At 38.6% G+C, this 17,865-nt stretch overlaps 1 protein-coding gene across 1 annotated transcript in view; it reads left to right on the top strand.

The window, feature by feature from the left end:
• The window catches only part of LOC309661719 (tripartite motif-containing protein 75-like), a 32,976-nt gene extending 22,710 nt beyond the window's left edge, over positions 1-10,266 (top strand). Inside the window, 1 exon segment of the mRNA XM_082463677.1 lies at positions 7,040-10,266. Coding sequence (XP_082319803.1) covers positions 7,040-7,125 — 86 coding nt within the window. The 3' untranslated portion in view covers positions 7,126-10,266.
• Positions 10,267-17,865: the final 7,599 nt, after the last annotated feature.

The following is a 17,865-nucleotide window of genomic DNA, read 5'->3' as shown; positions in this document are numbered from 1 at the left end:
CTTTTATGTAAACTCTATAGGAATAATTATATTTTAGGAATGTCTACTTAAAAATAATCCCTCCAGAGATCCGGCAAGTTGAAATTTAGAGTTGTGCTAAATTAAGTCATATGATGAAAGTTTGTTGAATAGCTGGATCATTCCCAAATAAAATAAGATACTGAGACATCAATTACTAAACAAAAAAACTAAATGTATTTAGGACTATCAATGAATGTGTTTGGTGCCACCCTGAGATGTTCTCTATAAGAAAGCAAATGTTTTTAGGAATTATCATTGGTATTTTCACCAATCTACAGAATGCTAATGTAAAAGACAACTCATAATGGTTTACTTCTTGGTTGTCACTAGAAATTAAGGTTTTTAAGAGTTGAGGACTCTAATTTAAACATGTAATTAAAGCTAATAAAAGAAATAAAGGAAACATTTCAGTATACAGTAGAAAAGCAGGATGTGTGTTTTCAGTAAAGGAGGTATGAGGAATGGAATTGCATTTTATTACGGGAAGAGAAAGTAAGTCTGTCTTAGAGCTGGTTATTTCTGGATGAAAAAAATAAGGGACAAAACTAATATGAATACAGAAAGTGATAGAGGGTTTGGGGATGATCAGGATTGGCTAGGTGTAGATTGAAGTTAATTAAATAAGTGAATTTTGTTGTTAAAAGCAAGCTGGTACAGACTCCTTCTTGCAAGAGCACCAGAATCACAACTAACTGCTGAACAGTCATTGACAGGAAGATACTGGAACTCACCAAAAAAGATACCCCACATCCAAAGACAAAGGAGAAGCTGCAATGAGGGGAGGGGCGCAATCACAATAAAATTAAATTGCATAAACACTAGGTGGGTGACTCACAAACTGGAGAACAATTATACCACACAAATCCACCCACTGGAGTGAAGGTTCTGAGCCCCATGTCAGGCTTCCCAACCTGGGAGTCTGGCAATGGGAGGAGGAATTCCCAGAGAATCAGACTTTGAAGGCTAGTGAGATTTGACTGCAAGACTTCAACAGGACTGGGGGAAACAGAGACTCCACTCTTGGAGGACACACACAAAGTAGTGTGTACATCAGGACCCAGGGAGAAGGAGCAGTGACCCCATAGGAGACAGAACCAGACCTACCTGCTAGTGTTGGAGAGTCTCCTTCAGAGGCAGGGGGTGGCTGTGGCTCACCAGGGGGACAATGACATTGACAGCAGAAGTTCTGTGAAGTACTCCTTGGTGTGAGCGCTCCCAGAGTCCACCATTAGCCCCACCAAAGAGCCTCTAGGCTCCAGTGCTGGGTCGCCTCAGGCAAAATATCCAACAGGGAGGGAACTAAGGCCCACCCATTAGCAAAGAGACGGATTAAAGTTTTACTGAGCTCTGCCCACCAGAGCAACACCCAGTTCTACCCATCACCAGTCCCTTCCATCAGGAAGCTTGTACAAGCCTCTTAGATAGCCTCATTCACCAGAGGGCAGACAGCAAAAGCAAGAAGAACTACAATCCTGCAGCCTGTGGAATGAAAACCACATTCACAGAAAGAAAGACAAAATGAAAAGGCAGAGAACTATGTATCAGATGAAGTAACAAGATAAAACCCCAGAAAAACAACTAAATGAAGAGGAGATAGGCAAATTTCCAGAAAAAGAATTCAGAATAATGATAATGAAGATGATCCAGGAACTTGGAAAAAGAATGGAGGCAAAGATTGAGAAGATGCAAGAAATGTTTAACAAAGACCTAGAAGAACTAAAAACAAACACCTGGAAGAATTAAAGAGCAGACAAACAGAGATGAACGATACAATAACGGAAATGAAGAATACACTAGAAGGAATCAATAGCAGAATAACAGGCAGAAGAACGGATAACTGACCTGGAAGACAGAATAGTGGAATTCACTGCCGCAGAACAGAATAAACAAAAAAGAATGAAAAGAAATGAAGACAGCCTAAGAGACCTCTGGGACAACATTTAACACACCGACATTCACATTATAGGGGTCCTAGAAGGAGAAGAGAGACAGAAAGGAACAGAGAAAATATTTGAAGAGATTATAGTCGAAAACTTCCCTAACACGGGAAAATAAATAGCCACACAAGTCCAGGAAGCACAGAGAGTCCCAGGCAGGATAAACCCAAGGAGAAACACGCCGAGACACATAGTAATCAAATTGACAAAAATTAAAGACAAAGAAAAATTATTAAAAGCAACAAGGGAAAACGACAAATAACATACAAGGGAACCCCCATAACGTTAACAGCTGCTTTCTCAGAAGAAACTCTACAAGCCAGAAGGGAGTGGCACAATATATTTAAAGCGATGAAAGGGAAGAAACTACAATGAAGATTACTCTACCTGGCAAGGATCTCATTCAGATTCGATGGAGAAATCAAAAGCTTCAAAGACAAGCAAAAGCTAAGAGAATGCAGCACCACCAAACCAGCTCTACAACAAATGCTAAAGAGACTTCTCTCAGTGGGAAACACAAGAGAAGAAAAGGACTTACAGAAACAAACCCAAAACAATTAAGAAAATGGTAATAGGAACATACATATAGATAATTACCTTAAATGTGAATGGATTAAATGCTCCAACCAAAAGACACAGGCTCACTGAATGGATACAAAAACAAGACCCATATATATGCTGTCTACAAGAGACCCACTTCAGACCTAGGGACATATACAGACTGAAAGTGAGGGGATGGAAAAAGATATTCCATGCAAATGGAAATCAAAAGAAAGCTGGAGTAGCAATACTCATATCAAATAAAATAGACTTTAAAATAAAGAATGTTACAAGAGACAAGGAAGGACACTACATAAGGATAAAGGGATCAATTCAAGAAGAAGATATAACAATTATAAAGATATATGCACCCAACAGAGGAGCACCTCAATACATAAGGCAACTGCTAACAGCTATAAAAGAGGAAATCAACAGTAACACAATAATAGTGGGGGACTTTAACACCTCACTTACACCAATGGACAGATCATCCAGACAGAATATTAATAAGGAAACACAAGCTTTACATAACACAATAGACCAGATAGATTTAATTGATATTTATAACACATTCCATCCAAAAACAGCAGATTATACTTTCTTCTCAAGTGCACATGGAACATTCTCCAGGATAGATCACATCTTGGGTCAAAAATCAAGCCTCAGTAAATTTAAGAAAATTGAAATCACATCAAGCATCTTTTCTGACCACAATACTATGAGATTATAAATCAATTACCAGGATAAAAACGTAAAAAACACAAAAACATGGAGGCTAAACAATTCATTACTAAATAACCAAGAGATCACTGAAGAAATCAAAGAGGAAATCAGAAAATACCTAGAGACAAATGACAATGAAAACACGACGACCCAAAACCTATGGGATGCAGCAAAAGCAGTTCTAAGAGGGACGTTTATAGCAATACAAGCCTACCTCAAAAAACAAGAAAAATCTCAAATAAACAATCTAACCTTACACCTAAAGGAACTAGAGAAAGAAGAACAAACAAAACCCAAATTTAGTAGAAGGAAAGAAATCATAAAGATCAGAGCAGAAATAAATGAAATAGAAACAAAGAAAACTATAGCAAAGATCAATAAAACTATAAGCTGGTTCTTTGAGAACATAAACAAAATTGATAAACCATTAGCCAGACTCATCAAGAAAAAGAGGGAGAGGACTCAAATTAATAAAATTAGAAATGAAAAAGGAGAAGTTACAATGGACACCGCAGAAATACAAATCATCCTAAGAGACTGCTGCAAGCAACTCTATGCCAATAAATTAGACAACCTGCAAGAAATGGACAAATTCTTAGACAGGTATAACCTTCCAACACTGAGCTAGGAAGAAGTAGAAAATATGAACAGTCATAAGTAATGAAATTGAAACTTTGATTAAAAATCTTCCAACAAACAAAAGTCCAGGGCCAGATGACTTCACAGGTGAATTCTATCAAACATTTAGGGAAGAGCTAATGCCCATGCTTCTCAAACTCTTCCCAAAAATTGCAGAGGAAGGAACACTCCCAAACTCATTGTATGAGGCCACCATCACCCTGATACCAACACCAGACAAAGATACTACAAAAAAGAAAATTACAGAGCAATATCACTGATGAATATAGATGCAAAAATCCTCAACAAAATACAAGCAAACAGAATCCAACAACACATTAAAAGTATCATACACCATGATCAAGTGGGATTTATCCCAGGGATGCACGGATTCCTCAGTACATGCAAATCAATCAGTGTGACACACCATATTAAAAAATTGAAGAATAAAACACATAGGATCATCTCAATAGTTGCAGAAAAAGCTTTTGACAAAATTCAACACCCATTTATGATAAAAACTTTCCAGAAAGTGGGCATAGAGGGAACCTACCTCAACATGATAAAGGCCATATATGACAAGCCCACAGCAAACATCATTCTCAATGGTGAAAAACTGAAAGCATTTCCTCTAAGATCAAGAACAAGACAAGGATGTCCACTCTCACCACTATTATTCAACATAGCTTTGGAATCCGAGCCACAGCAATCAGAGATAAAAAGAAATAAAAGGAATCCAAATTGGAAAAGAAGTAAAACTGTCACTGTTTACAGATTATATGATACTATACATAGAAAATCCTAAAGATGACACCAGAAAATTACTAGAGCTAATCAGTGAATTTGGTAAAGTGGCAGGATACAAAATTAATGCACAGAAATCTCTTGCATTCCTATACACTAACAATGAAAAATCAGAAAGAGAATTTAAGGAAACAATCCCATTCACCATTGCCACAAAAAGAATAAAATACCCAGGAATAAACCTACCTAAGGAGGTAAAAGACCTGTACTCAGAAAACTATAAGACACTGATGAAAGAAATCAAAGATGACATAAACAGATGGAGAGATATACCATGTTCTTGGATTGGAAGAATCAATATTGTGAAAATGACTATACTACCCAAAGCAATCTACAGATTCAATGAAATCCCTATCAAATTAACAATGGCATTTTTTATAGAACTAGAACAAAAAATTTCACAATTTGTATGGAGACACAAGAGACCCCAAATAGCCAAAGCAACCTTGAGGGAAAAAAACAGAGCTGGAGGAATCAGACTCCCTGACTTCAGACTATACTACAAAGCTACAGTAATCAAGACAATATGGTACTGGCACAAAAACAGAAATATAGATCAATGGAACAGGATAGAAAGCCCAGAGATATACCTACATACCTATGGTCAACTAATCTATGACAAAGGAGGCAAGGATATACAATGGAGTCTCAAAGGAGGCAAGGATATACAATGGACAGTCTCTTCAATAAGTGGTGCTGGTAAAACTGGACAGCTACATGTAAAAGAATGAACTTAGGACACTCCCTAATGCCATACACAAAAATAAACTCAAAATGGATTGAAGACCTAAATGTAAGACTGAACACTATAAAACTCTTAGAGGAAAACATAAGAAGAACATTCTTTGACATAAATCACAGCAAGATCTTTTTGACCCAACTCCTAGAGTAATGGAAATAAAAACAAAAATAAACAAATGGGACCTAATGAAAGTTAAAAGCTTTTGAACAGCAAAGGAAATTATAAACAAGGTGAAAAGAGCACCCTTAAAATGGGAGAAAATATTTACAAATGAATCAATGAACAAAGGATTAATCTCCAAAATATATAAACAGCTCATGCAGCTCAATATTAAAAAAACAAACAACCCAATCAAAAATGGGCAGAAGACCTAAATAGACATTTCTCCAAAGAAGACATACAGATGGCCAAGGAGCACATGAAAAGCTGCTCAACATCACTAATTATTAGAGAAATGCAAGTCAAAACTACAATGATGTATCACCTCACACCAGTTAGACTGGGCATCATCTGAAAATCTACAAACAACAAATGCTGGAGAGAGTGTGGAGAAAAGGGAACCCTCTTGCACTGTTGGTGGGAATGTAAATTGATACAGCCACTATGGAGAACAGTATGGAGGTTCCTTAAAAAACTAAAAACAGAATTCCCATATGACCCAGCAATCCCACTACTGGGCATATACCCAGAGAAAACCATAATTCAAAAAGACCCATGCACCCCAATGTTCATTGCAGCACTATTTACAATAGCCAGGTCATGGAAGCAACCTAAATGCCCATAGACAGATGAATGGATAAAGAAGTTGTGGTACATATATACAATGGAATATTACTCAGCCATAAAGAAGAATGAAATTGGTTCATTTGTAGAGACATGGATGGACCTAGAGACTGTCATATAGAGTGAAGTAGGTCAGAAAGAGAAAAACAAATATTGTATATTAATGCATATATGTGGAATCTAGAAAAATGGTACAGATGAACCAGTTTGCAAGGCAGAAATAGAGACACAGATGTAGAGAAAAAATGTATGGACGCCAAGGGGGAAAAGTGTGTGGGGGGGGATGAACTGGGTGATTGGGATTGACATATATACACCAATATGTATAAAATAGATAACTAATAAGAACCTGCTGTATAAAAAAGAATAAAATAAAATAATATTCAAAAAAAATTCTTTTAATTTTAAAAAACCTATCAGGAAAAAAAAAAAAAGGCAAGCTAGTAAAAGACTGGATTTGGTTTTCTCTCTCTGTTCAGAGAACAAAGTTTCCTTGGAATACTGCTTTTGATAACAGATTTTGTGAGTTTCTGTTCCTTTAAGTGATCTGTATTTGCTTTTGAGTTCTCTTGTCACTTTGGTTAAAGAATAAGTATTATCTCAGTGTAAGCTATGATCTTATTTGACCCAAAGTTTTGAAACCTTTTGACAAACTTCCCAAATATGAACTTTTAATTAAAGTTCTTTTTACCTCCAGCTAAATTTAGGACACTTTAGAGGGTCCCTGAGACATCTCACAGAGAAATATTTAATATTATTTGGTATGTTAAATTACACAGAGAACATTGTCACATGAGTGATAAACCTACTTAGAATACACAGTACTGTATGGATAAATGTTATTAATATAGATATTCTAAAAATTATATAGAGAGCCTGCACGCCGCAATGAAGAGCCCACATGCTGCAATGAAGAGCCCACGCACCGCAGTGAAAGATCCCACATGCCACAACTAAGAACCAGCGCAGCCAAAGATAGATAAATAAATAAATAAATAAATAAATAAATAAATATTTTAAAATATATACTTTTAGTTGTTGTCTTAAAATGTTTTATGTTACAGCAACTTGGTTAATCTGCTTTGCCAAAAACATTGTAATCAGATCCTTAGCCTTGCCTTTTTAAGTATTTTTTCATTCATAAATAGTTAAAATGATGCTTTGCAAAATTGCTTCATCTTCAAGAAGAATCACTTGACTTTTGACAAGTACACTTTTCTGATAACTTTTAAATCACACTACTAAACTAGGTAAGAAATTTTAAAAGTCTAATGGAAACTGTTAACAAAAAGGATTAGTTACGTAGGATTGAGTAAACTGATGAATGTGGTTATAATTTTTATGGTTTCTGTCTGAGACATTATAAGATTTTAATCTGTGTTTTCCAGATATAAAGAAACCCTTCCCTTCAAGCTAATTATGACTTATAGCAATTTGGTAAATTATACCTTTGTAAGCAGAATGGAAACATTTCTCTTTTCTCTCTACCTGATCCCTCCAGAGATTGGACACTCTTAGGTTCCCAGCAGCTTTATCAGAGAAATTAGGAAGGCTACCTCCTAACAGGTGCAGAAATCTGAAGGTATTTTGTGGACATCAAAAAGGGAGGAATTCTCCTAAATTTGTAAGGTGAAATCTGTGGCAAGCCCTTGGCATGGCTTTCCTGGCCCTGGGAAGAATTTTATGATTTCATCAGACTTAATTTGTGAACCAATTAATTTTGATTTAACTATCTTTGATAAAAATGAGGGTTATTTTAGAGAAAAAGAGATGTTTCAATGGACATCAAAATCTTATTGTGTTATTGAGGTCTGTTTTCACTAAGATTCACTTCCCAGATAGTTAGTTCCTTGCTGTTATGTTATACTGTTGCAAAGTTTAATTGAATTATTAAAAGGACACTCTAAATTTGTTTCTGAAATTTAACTCAGTAATCTATCTCTGGATGAAGATCAGATGCTCCATGATCTGCAACCAGGAGATTAACACCAGGCTATGGTCATTTAAAATTAAAGGCTCCCTTATATTGGGGACAATTAAACCACACTAGGGATAACTGGCCTAGTAATACTAAGAAATTGCACTAGGTGTCTTATGGCCAATGCCAATATATAATTTCTCTTAAAGATAAGGATTGGTACAGAACAGACTAAGTCAGACGACTTGGAAATGTACTGGGCAGGACCTGATGGAAGTTCTTGACTTAAATTCTTACTTATGACCTTACTAATACAACTACCTATGTTACTTTTTTTTATATTGCCTGTTTTACAAAATTGTTTCTTGCACTACCAAATGTGTGACTGAGCTTCTGATAAAATGTTGATATATAGCTCCATATGAAATCAAAGATTGTAATACTGTAACTCTAGATATGGGAAGAAACAAAAAGAGGGAATATTTTCCTGGACCATAAGAGACTATTAAGACAGGTGGTCCAGAGACTTTTGGCTACTGGGCCTAGGCCAGTAATAGCACACTCAGTGAAATCTTCGCCAGACCTGGGAATGAGTATTCCTAGAACCATGGGGTGAAATGACTATGAAATGCCCCCCAAACCATGGTCCAATTCATGACTCTGAAGGGGACCTGCCAACAGAAAATTGGCACTTGCCTTCTACATCTGCAAGGATTAGGTCAATGACCACTGCCGCCACTGACCTTCAACAGACACTGAAAGGAATTCAGGGTGAAGATCAGGAATGAGGAACTCCATGCTCTGGGAAAAACTGGCAGAACAGACCTTCAGATAGTTAGATACTTTCAGGAGAAGATTTTATGAGCCCAAATTCTTGCATCTTCTCATATCTAGTAAAGCACTGAAATCACTAACAGTGGCATCTGTTTTGGCCGTTATGGAGAGAAATGCAATTGAAAGTCAAAATGAAGTAGCTGTGGTTCAGACATCCAATGTAATACTAGGGGGCATTATGGACGTGATTTCAGACAAGTCCTTGTATTGCTGAGAACTTGAGTTTTCTGAGCTGTGTCAGACTTGGAGTGACACCAGCCATTCTCAAAGCAGTGTCTGCTGGCAGACATTGGCAGCTGCAACCTTATGACCTCGAGGTCTTCCCTTGCAACTATTAAATTTTTAGACAATAAAACTGCTTTAGATTAGATGTTAACAGAAAAAGAAGACATGAGTAGTGGCCAATAGTTCCTGTTATGTATATGTTAATACCACATCGGAAGTTAAAACCTACTTAGATAAAAGTAGATAACTAGTTACTTGGGTACAAATCTCCCTAAGGTGTGAGGTCCAAACTGGGTTTCAGGCTTATTCTCCTGAATTCCTCAGGGAATGAGATTTATTTTGTCCATTAAAATTCAAGTTGTCACTCCTCCAAATACTTCTAATTGGGTCTGTTACACCAAAATGTTGGACAAAGGGATTGAGATCTTAATCATACAAGACTCAGATCCAGGACTTGGAACTCAGAAATATTTCCAATTTGGTGTCTATTCCCCAAATTGAAGCAGGACTATGCCCCATTTCTGCAGGAAGTGGCCAGAGCTGTCATCACCCTCAACCATCATCTTTGAAATGTTGAGGACTATCAAAGAAAAAGGGAGATTGAAAACAAGCAGGACTCTGTGGGGCTCCCAGGTACAAATCCTTTCTGTGCCCTCTGTTTCTGTAGGATACAGGCTTCATCCCAAATTTTGCCTTCCTTTTCTGGGCCCAGTGCTGCTCATCCTGTTAAGCCTCCTGTATGGCCCCTGTCTGTTTTAACTGTGTACAAGGTTTATCTCTATGGTCCAACGTGGTCCAACAGTTTCAGATTAAATTTTTGTTACTACAAGGGTAGAAGCTGGTTTCAGACATGGAATACCTCGATTTAGATCAGAGAGAGAGAGAGAGACTTCTACTCTACTGGGCAGGATGGCACCCACTCCCAGCAGGAAGTAGTTACAGAAGAGACCTCCACCCCAATTCCCAAGAAGTATCTTAAGTATGAAGTCTCTCAGTGGGCAGTTGGTAGGAAACTGCTGACCAAAACCACCTTCCTTGGCCAGACACAATGATAACCACTTGCCTGAGCTGTCTCACAACAAAAAGTCTGGATAAAGGATGCAGTGCTGCCATCAAAAACCAACTGGGGGCTGGGGAGGAGCAAGATGGCGGAAGAGTAAGACGCGGAGATCACCTTCCTTCCCACAGATACAGTAGAAACACATCTACACGTGGAACTGCTCCTACAGAACACCTACTGAACGCTGGCAGAAGACGTCAGACCTCCCAAAAGGCAAGAAAATCCCCATGTACTTGGGTAGGGCAAAAGAAAAAAGAAATAACAGAGACAAAAGAATAGGGACGGGACCTGCGCCAGTGGGAGGGAGCTGTGAAGCAGGAAAGGTTTCCACACACTAGGAAGCCCCTTTGTGGGCAGAGACTGCGGGTGGCAGAGGGGGGAAGCTTCGGAGCCACGGAGGAGAGCGCAGCCACAGGGGTGCGGAGGGCAAAGCGGAGAGATTCCCGCACGGAGGATCGGTGCTGAGTAGCACTCACCAGCCCGAGAGGCTTGTCTGCTCACCCACCGGGGAGGGCGGGGCTGGGAGCTGAGGCTTGGGCTTCGGTGGATCGCAGGGAGAGGACTGGGGTTGGCAGCGTGAACACAGCCTGAAGGGGTTAGTGCGCCACAGCTAGCCGGGAGGGAGCCCGAGAAAAAGTCTGCAGCCGCCGAAGAGGCAAGAGACTTTTTCTTGCCTCTTTGTTTTGTGGCGCGCAAGGAGAGGGGATTCAGAGCGCCGCCTAAACGAACTCCAGAGACAGGCGCGAGCCGTGGCTATCAGCGCGGACCCCAGAGGCGGGCATGAGCCGTGGCTATCAGCACGGAACCCAGAGACAGGCGCGAGCCGCGGTTGTCAGCGCGGACCCCAGAGATGGGCAGGAGACGCTAGGGCTTCTGCTGCCACCACCAAGAAGCCTGTGTGCGAGCGCAGGTCACTCTCCACACCGCCCCTCCTGGGAGCCGGTGCAGCTCGCCGCTGCCGGGCTCCCGTGGTCCGGGGACAACTTCCCCGGGAGAACGCACGGCACGCCTCAGGCTGCTGCAATGTCACGCCGGCCTCTGCTGCCGCAGGCTCGCCCCACATCCATACCCCTCCCTCCCCCCGGCCTGAGTGAGCCAAAGCCCCCGAAGCAGCTGCTCCTTTAACCCCTTTCTGTCTGGGCGGGGAATGGACATCCTCAGGCGACCTACATGTAGAGGCGGGTCCAAATCCAAAGCTGAACCCAGGGAGCTGTACGAACAAAGAAGAGAAAGGGAAATCTCTCCCAGCAGCCTCAGAAGCAGCGGATTAAAGCTCCACAAACAACTTGATGTGCCTGCATCTGTTGAATACCTGAATAGACAACGAATCATCCCAAATTCAAGAGGTGGACTTTGGGAGCAGGATATATTAATTTTTCCCCTTTTCATTTTTTTGTGAGTGGATATGTGTATGCTTCTCGGTGAGATTTTGTCTGTATAGCGTTGCTTTCACCATTAGTCCTAAGGTTAGGTCCGTCCGTTTTTTTTTTTTTACTTAAAAAAAAATTTTTTTCCTAATAAATGTTTTCTTAATAATTTTTTCCTTATTTTCTATTTTTAGAAATTAAAAAAAAATTTTAATAAGTTTTTTCATATTTTTTATTTTAAAAAATTAAAAAATTTTTTTTCTTAATAAATTTTTTTCTTAATAATTTTTTTTCTTATTTTTTCTTATAAAAATTAATAAATCTATCTTTAAAAATTAAAAAAAAAATTTTTCTGAATACATTTACTCTTAATAATTTTTTTTCTTATTTTTTATTATAATAGCTTTATTTTATTTTATTTTATCCTCTTTCTTTCTTTCTTTCTATTTTTTTCTCCCTTATACTCTGAGCTGTGTGGATGAAAGACTCTTGGTGCTCCAGCCAGGCATCAGGGCTGTGCCTCTGAGGTGGGAGAGCCAACTTCAGGACACTGGTCCACAAGAGACCTCCCAGCTCCACATAATACCAAACGGTGAAAATCTCTCAGAGATCTCCATCTCAACATCAAGACCCAGCTTCACTCAACGACCAGCAAGCTACAGTGCTGGACACCCTATGCCAAACAACTAGCAAGACAGGAACACAGCCCCATCCATTAGCAGAGAGGCTGCCTAAAATCATAATAAGGCCACAGACACCCCAAAACACACCACCAGACGTGGACGTGCCCACCAGAAAGACAAGATCCAACCTCATCCACCAGAACACAGGCACTAGTCCCCTCCATCAGGAAGCCTACACAACCCACTGAACCAACCTTAGCCACTGGGGACGGATACCAAAAACAACGGGAACTACGAACCTGCAGCCTGTGAAAAGGAGACCCCAAACACAGTAAGATAAGCAAAATGAGAAGACAAAAAAACACACAGCAGGTGAAGGAGCAGGGTCAAAACACACCAGACCTAACAAATGAAGAGGAAATAGGCAATCTACCTGAAAAAGAATTCAGAATAATGATAGTAAAGATGATCCAAAATCTTGGAAATAGAATAGACAAAAGGCAAGAAACATTTAACAAGGACGTAGAAGAAATAAAGAGGAACCAAGCAACGATGAAAAACACAATAAATGAAATTAAAAATACTCTAGACGGGATCAATAGCAGAATAACTGAGGCAGAAGAACGGATAAGTGACCTGGAAGATAAAATAGTGGAAATAATTATTGCAGAGCAGAATAAAGAAAAAAGAATGAAAAGAACTGAGGACAGTCTCAGAGACCTCTGGGACAACATTAAACGCACCAACATTCGAATTATAGGGGTCCCAGAAGAAGAAGAGAAAAAGAAAGGGACTGAGAAAATATTTGAAGAGATTATAGTTGAAAACTTCCCTAATATGGGAAAGGAAATAGTTAATCAAGTCCTGGAAGCACAGAGAGTCCCATACAGGATAAATCCAAGGAGAAACACGCCAAGACACATATTAATCAAACTATCAAAAATTAAATATAAAGAAAACATATTAAAAGCAACAAGGGAAAAACAACAAATAACACACAAGGGAATCCCCATAAGGTTAACAGCTGATCTTTCAGCAGAAACTCTGCAAGCCAGAAGGGAGTGGCAGGATATACTTAAAGTCATGACGGAGAAAAACCTACAACCAAGATTACTCTACCCAGCAAGGATCTCATTCAGATTTGATGGAGAAATTAAAACCTTTACAGACAAGCAAAAGCTGAGAGAGTTCAGCACCACCAAACCAGCTTTACAACAAATGCTAAAAGAACTTCTCTAGGCAAGAAACACAAGAGAAGGAAAACACCTACAACAACAAACCCAAAACATTTAAGAAAATGGGAATAGGAACATACATATCAATAATTACCTTAAATGTAAATGGATTAAATGCTCCCACCAAAAGACACAGACTGGCTGAATGGATAGGAAAACAAGACCCATATATATGCTGTCTACAAGAGACCCAGTTCAGACCTAGAGACACATACAGACTGAAAGTGAGGGGATGGAAAGAGATATTCCATGCAAATGGAAATCAAAAGAAAGCTGAAGTAGCAATTCTCATATCAGACAAAATGACTTTAAAATAAAGACTATTACAAGAGACAAAGAAGGACACTATATAATGATCAAGGGATCGATCCAAGAGGAAGGTATAACAATTGTAAATATTTATGCACCCAACATGGGAGCACCTCAATACATAAGGCAAATACTAACAGCCATAAAAGGGGAAATCGACAGTAACACAATCATAGTAGGGGACTTTAACACCCCACTTTCACCAATGGACAGATCATCCAAAATGAAAATAAATAAGGAAACACAAGCTTTAAATGATACATTAAACAAGATGGACTTAATTGATATTTATAGGACATTCCACCCAAAAACAACAGAATACACATTTTTCTCAAGTGCTCATGGAACATTCTCCAGGATAGATCATATCTTGGGTCACAAATCAAGCCTTGGTAAATTTAAGAAAATTGAAATCGTATCAAATATCTTTTCCGACCACAACGCTATGAGACTAGATATCAATTACAGGAAAAGATCTGTAAAAAATACAAACACATGGAGGCGACACAATACACTACTTAATAACGAAGTGATCACTGAAGAAATCAAAGGGGAAATCAAAAAATACCTAGAAACAAATGACAATGGAGACACGACGACCCAAAACTTATGGGATGCAGCAAAAGCAGTTCTAAGAGGGAAGTTTATAGCAATACAAGCCTACCTCAAAAACAGGAAACATCTCGAATAAACAACATAACCTTGCACCTAAAGCAATTAGAGAAAGAAGAACAAAAAACCCCCAAAGCTAGCAGAAAGAAAGAAATCATAAAGATCAGATCAGAAATAAATGAAAAAGAAATGAAGGAGACAATAGCTAAGATCAATAAAACTAAAAGCTGGTTCTTTGAGAAGGTAAACAAAATTGATAAACCATTAGCCAGACTCATCAAGAAGAAAAGGGAGAAGACTCAAATCAATACAATTAGAAATGAAAAAGGAGAAGTAACCACTGACACTGCAGAAATACAAAGGATCATGAGAGATTACTACAAACACCTCTATGCCAATAAAATGGATAATATGGAAGAAATGGTCAAATTCTTAGAAATGCACAATCTGCCGAGACTGAACCGGGAAGAAATAGAAAATATGAACAGACCAATCACAAGCACTGAAATTGAAACTGTGATTAAAAATCTTCCAACAAACTAAAGCCCAGGACCAGATGGCTTCACGTGCGAATTCTATCAAACATTTAGAGAAGACCTAACACCTATCGTTCTCAAACTGTTCCAAAATATTGCAGAGGGAGGAACACTCCCCAACTCATTCTACGAGGCCACCATTACCCTGATACCAATATCAGACAAAGATGTCACAAAGAAAGAAAACTACAGGCCAATATCACTGATGAACATAGATGCAAAAATCCTCAACAAAATACTAGTAAACAGAATCCAACAGCACATTAAAAGGATCACACACCATGATCAAGTGGGGTTTATCCCAGGTTTGCAAGGATTCTTCAATATATGCAAATCAATCAACATGATACATCATATTAACAAACTGAAGGAGAAAAACCATATGATCATCTCAATAGATGCAGAGAAAGTTTTTGACAAAATTCAACACCCATTTATGATAAAAGCCCTGCAGAAAGTAGGCAGAGAGGGAACTTACCTCAACATAATAAAGGCCATATATGACAAATCCACAGCCAACATTGTCCTCAATGGTGAAACACTGAAACCATTTCCCCTAAGATCAGGAACAAGACAAGGTTGCCCATTCTCACCACTATTATTCAACATAGTTTTGGAAGTGTTAGTCACAGCAATTAGAGAAGAAAAAGAAATAAACGGAATCCAAATCGGAAAAGAAGAAGTAAAGCTGTCACTGTTTGCAGATGACATGATACTGTACATAGAGAATCCTAAAGATGCTACCAGAAAACTACTAGAGCTAATCAATGAATTTGGTAAAGTAGCAGGATACAAAATTAATGCACAGAAATCTCTTGCATTCCTGTACACTAATGATGAAAATTCTGAAAGTGAAATTAAGAAAACACTCCTGTTTACCATTGCAACAAAAAGAATAAAATATCTAGGAATAAACCTACCTAAGAAGACAAAAGTCCTGTATGCAGAAAATTATAAGACACTGATGAAAGAAATTAAAGATGATACAAATAGCTGGAGAGATATACCATGTTCTTGGATTGGAAGAATCAACATTGTGAAAATGACTCTACAGATTCAATGCAATCCCTATCAAACAACCAATGGCATTTTTCACAGAACTAGAACAAAAAATTTCACAATTTGTATGGAGATACAAAAGACCCCGAATAGCCAAAGCAATCTTGAGAACGAAAAATGGAGCTGGAGGAATCAGGCTCCCTGACTTCAGACTATATTACAAAGCTACAGTAATCAAGACAGTTTGGTACTGGCACAAAAACAGAAATATAGATCAATGGAACAGGATAGAAAGCCCAGAGATAAACCCATGCACATATGGTCACCTTATCTTCGATAAAGGAGGCAAGCATATACAGTGGAGAAAAGACAGTCTCTTCAATAAGTGGTGCTGGGAAAATTGGACAGGTACATGTAAAAGTATGAAACTAGAACACTCCCTAACACCATACACAAAAATAAACTCAAAATGGATTAAAGACCTAAGTGTAAGGCCAGACACTATCAAACTCTTAGAGGAAAACATAGGCAGAACACTCTATGACATAAATCACAGCAAGATCCTTTTTGACCCAGCTCCTAGAGAAATGGAAATAAGAACACAAATAAACAAATGGGACCTAATGAAACTTAAAACCTTTTGCACAGCAAAGGAAACCATAAACAAGACCAAAAGACAACCCTCAGAATGGGAGAAAATATTTGCAAATGAAGCAACTGAGAAAGGATTAATCTCCAAGATTTACAAGCAGCTCATGCAGCTCAATAACAAAAAAACAAACAACCCAATCCAAAAATGGGCAGAAGACCTAAATAGACATTTCTCCAAAGAAGATATACAGACTGCCAACAGACACATGAAAGAATGCTCAACATCCTTAATCATTAGAGAAATGCAAATCAAAACTACAATGAGGTATCACCTCACACCAGTCAGAATGGCCATCATCAAAAAATCTAGAAACAATAAATGCTGGAGAGGGTGTGGAGAAAAGGGAACACTCCTGCACTGTTGGTGGGAATGTAAATTGATACAGCCACTATGGACAACAGTATGGAGGTTCCTTAAAAAACTAAAAATAGAACTACCATACAACCCAGCAATCCCACTACTGGGCATATACCCTGAGAAAACCATAATTCAAAAAGAGTCATGTACCAAAATGTTCATAGCAGCTCTATTTACAATAGCCAGGACATGGAAGCAACCTAAGTGTCCATCATCGGATGAATGGATAAAGAAGATGTGGCACATATATACAATGGAATATTACTCAGCCATAAAAAGAAACGAAATGGAGGTATTTGCAGTGAGGTGGATGGAGTTAGTGTCTGTCTTACAGAGTGAAGTAAGTCAGAAAGAGAAAAACAAATACAGTATGCTAACACATATATATGGAATCTAAGGTAAAAAAGAAAAAAAAAGTCATGAAGAACCTAGTGGCAAGACGGGAATAAAGACACAGACTTACTAGAGAATGGACTTGAGGATATGGGGATGGGGAGGGGTAAGATGTGACAGGGTGAGAGAGTGGCATAGACATATATACACTACCAAATGTAAAATAGATAGCTAGTGGGAAGCAGCCGCATAGCACAGGGAGATTAGCTCAGTGCTTTGTGACCACCTAGAGGAGTGGGATAGGGAGGATGGGAGGGAGGGAGACGCAAGAGGGAAGAGATATGGGAACATATGTATATGTATAACTGATTCACTTTGTTATAAAGCAGAAACTAACACACCATTGTAAAGCAATTATACTCCAATAAAGATGTTTTAAAAATTAATTAATTAATTTAAAAAAAAGACCACTCTGTAATCGTGTCTGAGCTCAACAACAAACAAGGTCACTGTGAAATCATAAAACTGGTCAAATGCCCTCTGTCCCAGCAGAGTAATTACTGGTTCTTTACCAGTTGCAACTTTAGCCCCTCCTCCTTTCTCCTGCCTCCTAGACAAAAATGATTATGATACCCCA

This window comes from Balaenoptera physalus (assembly GCF_965194825.1).
Source record: "Balaenoptera physalus genome assembly, chromosome: 5".
NCBI classification, from domain to species: Eukaryota; Metazoa; Chordata; class Mammalia; order Artiodactyla; family Balaenopteridae; genus Balaenoptera; species Balaenoptera physalus.
The sequence above is the reverse complement of the archived record's forward strand: the minus strand, read 5'-3'. Positions and strand labels throughout refer to the sequence as shown.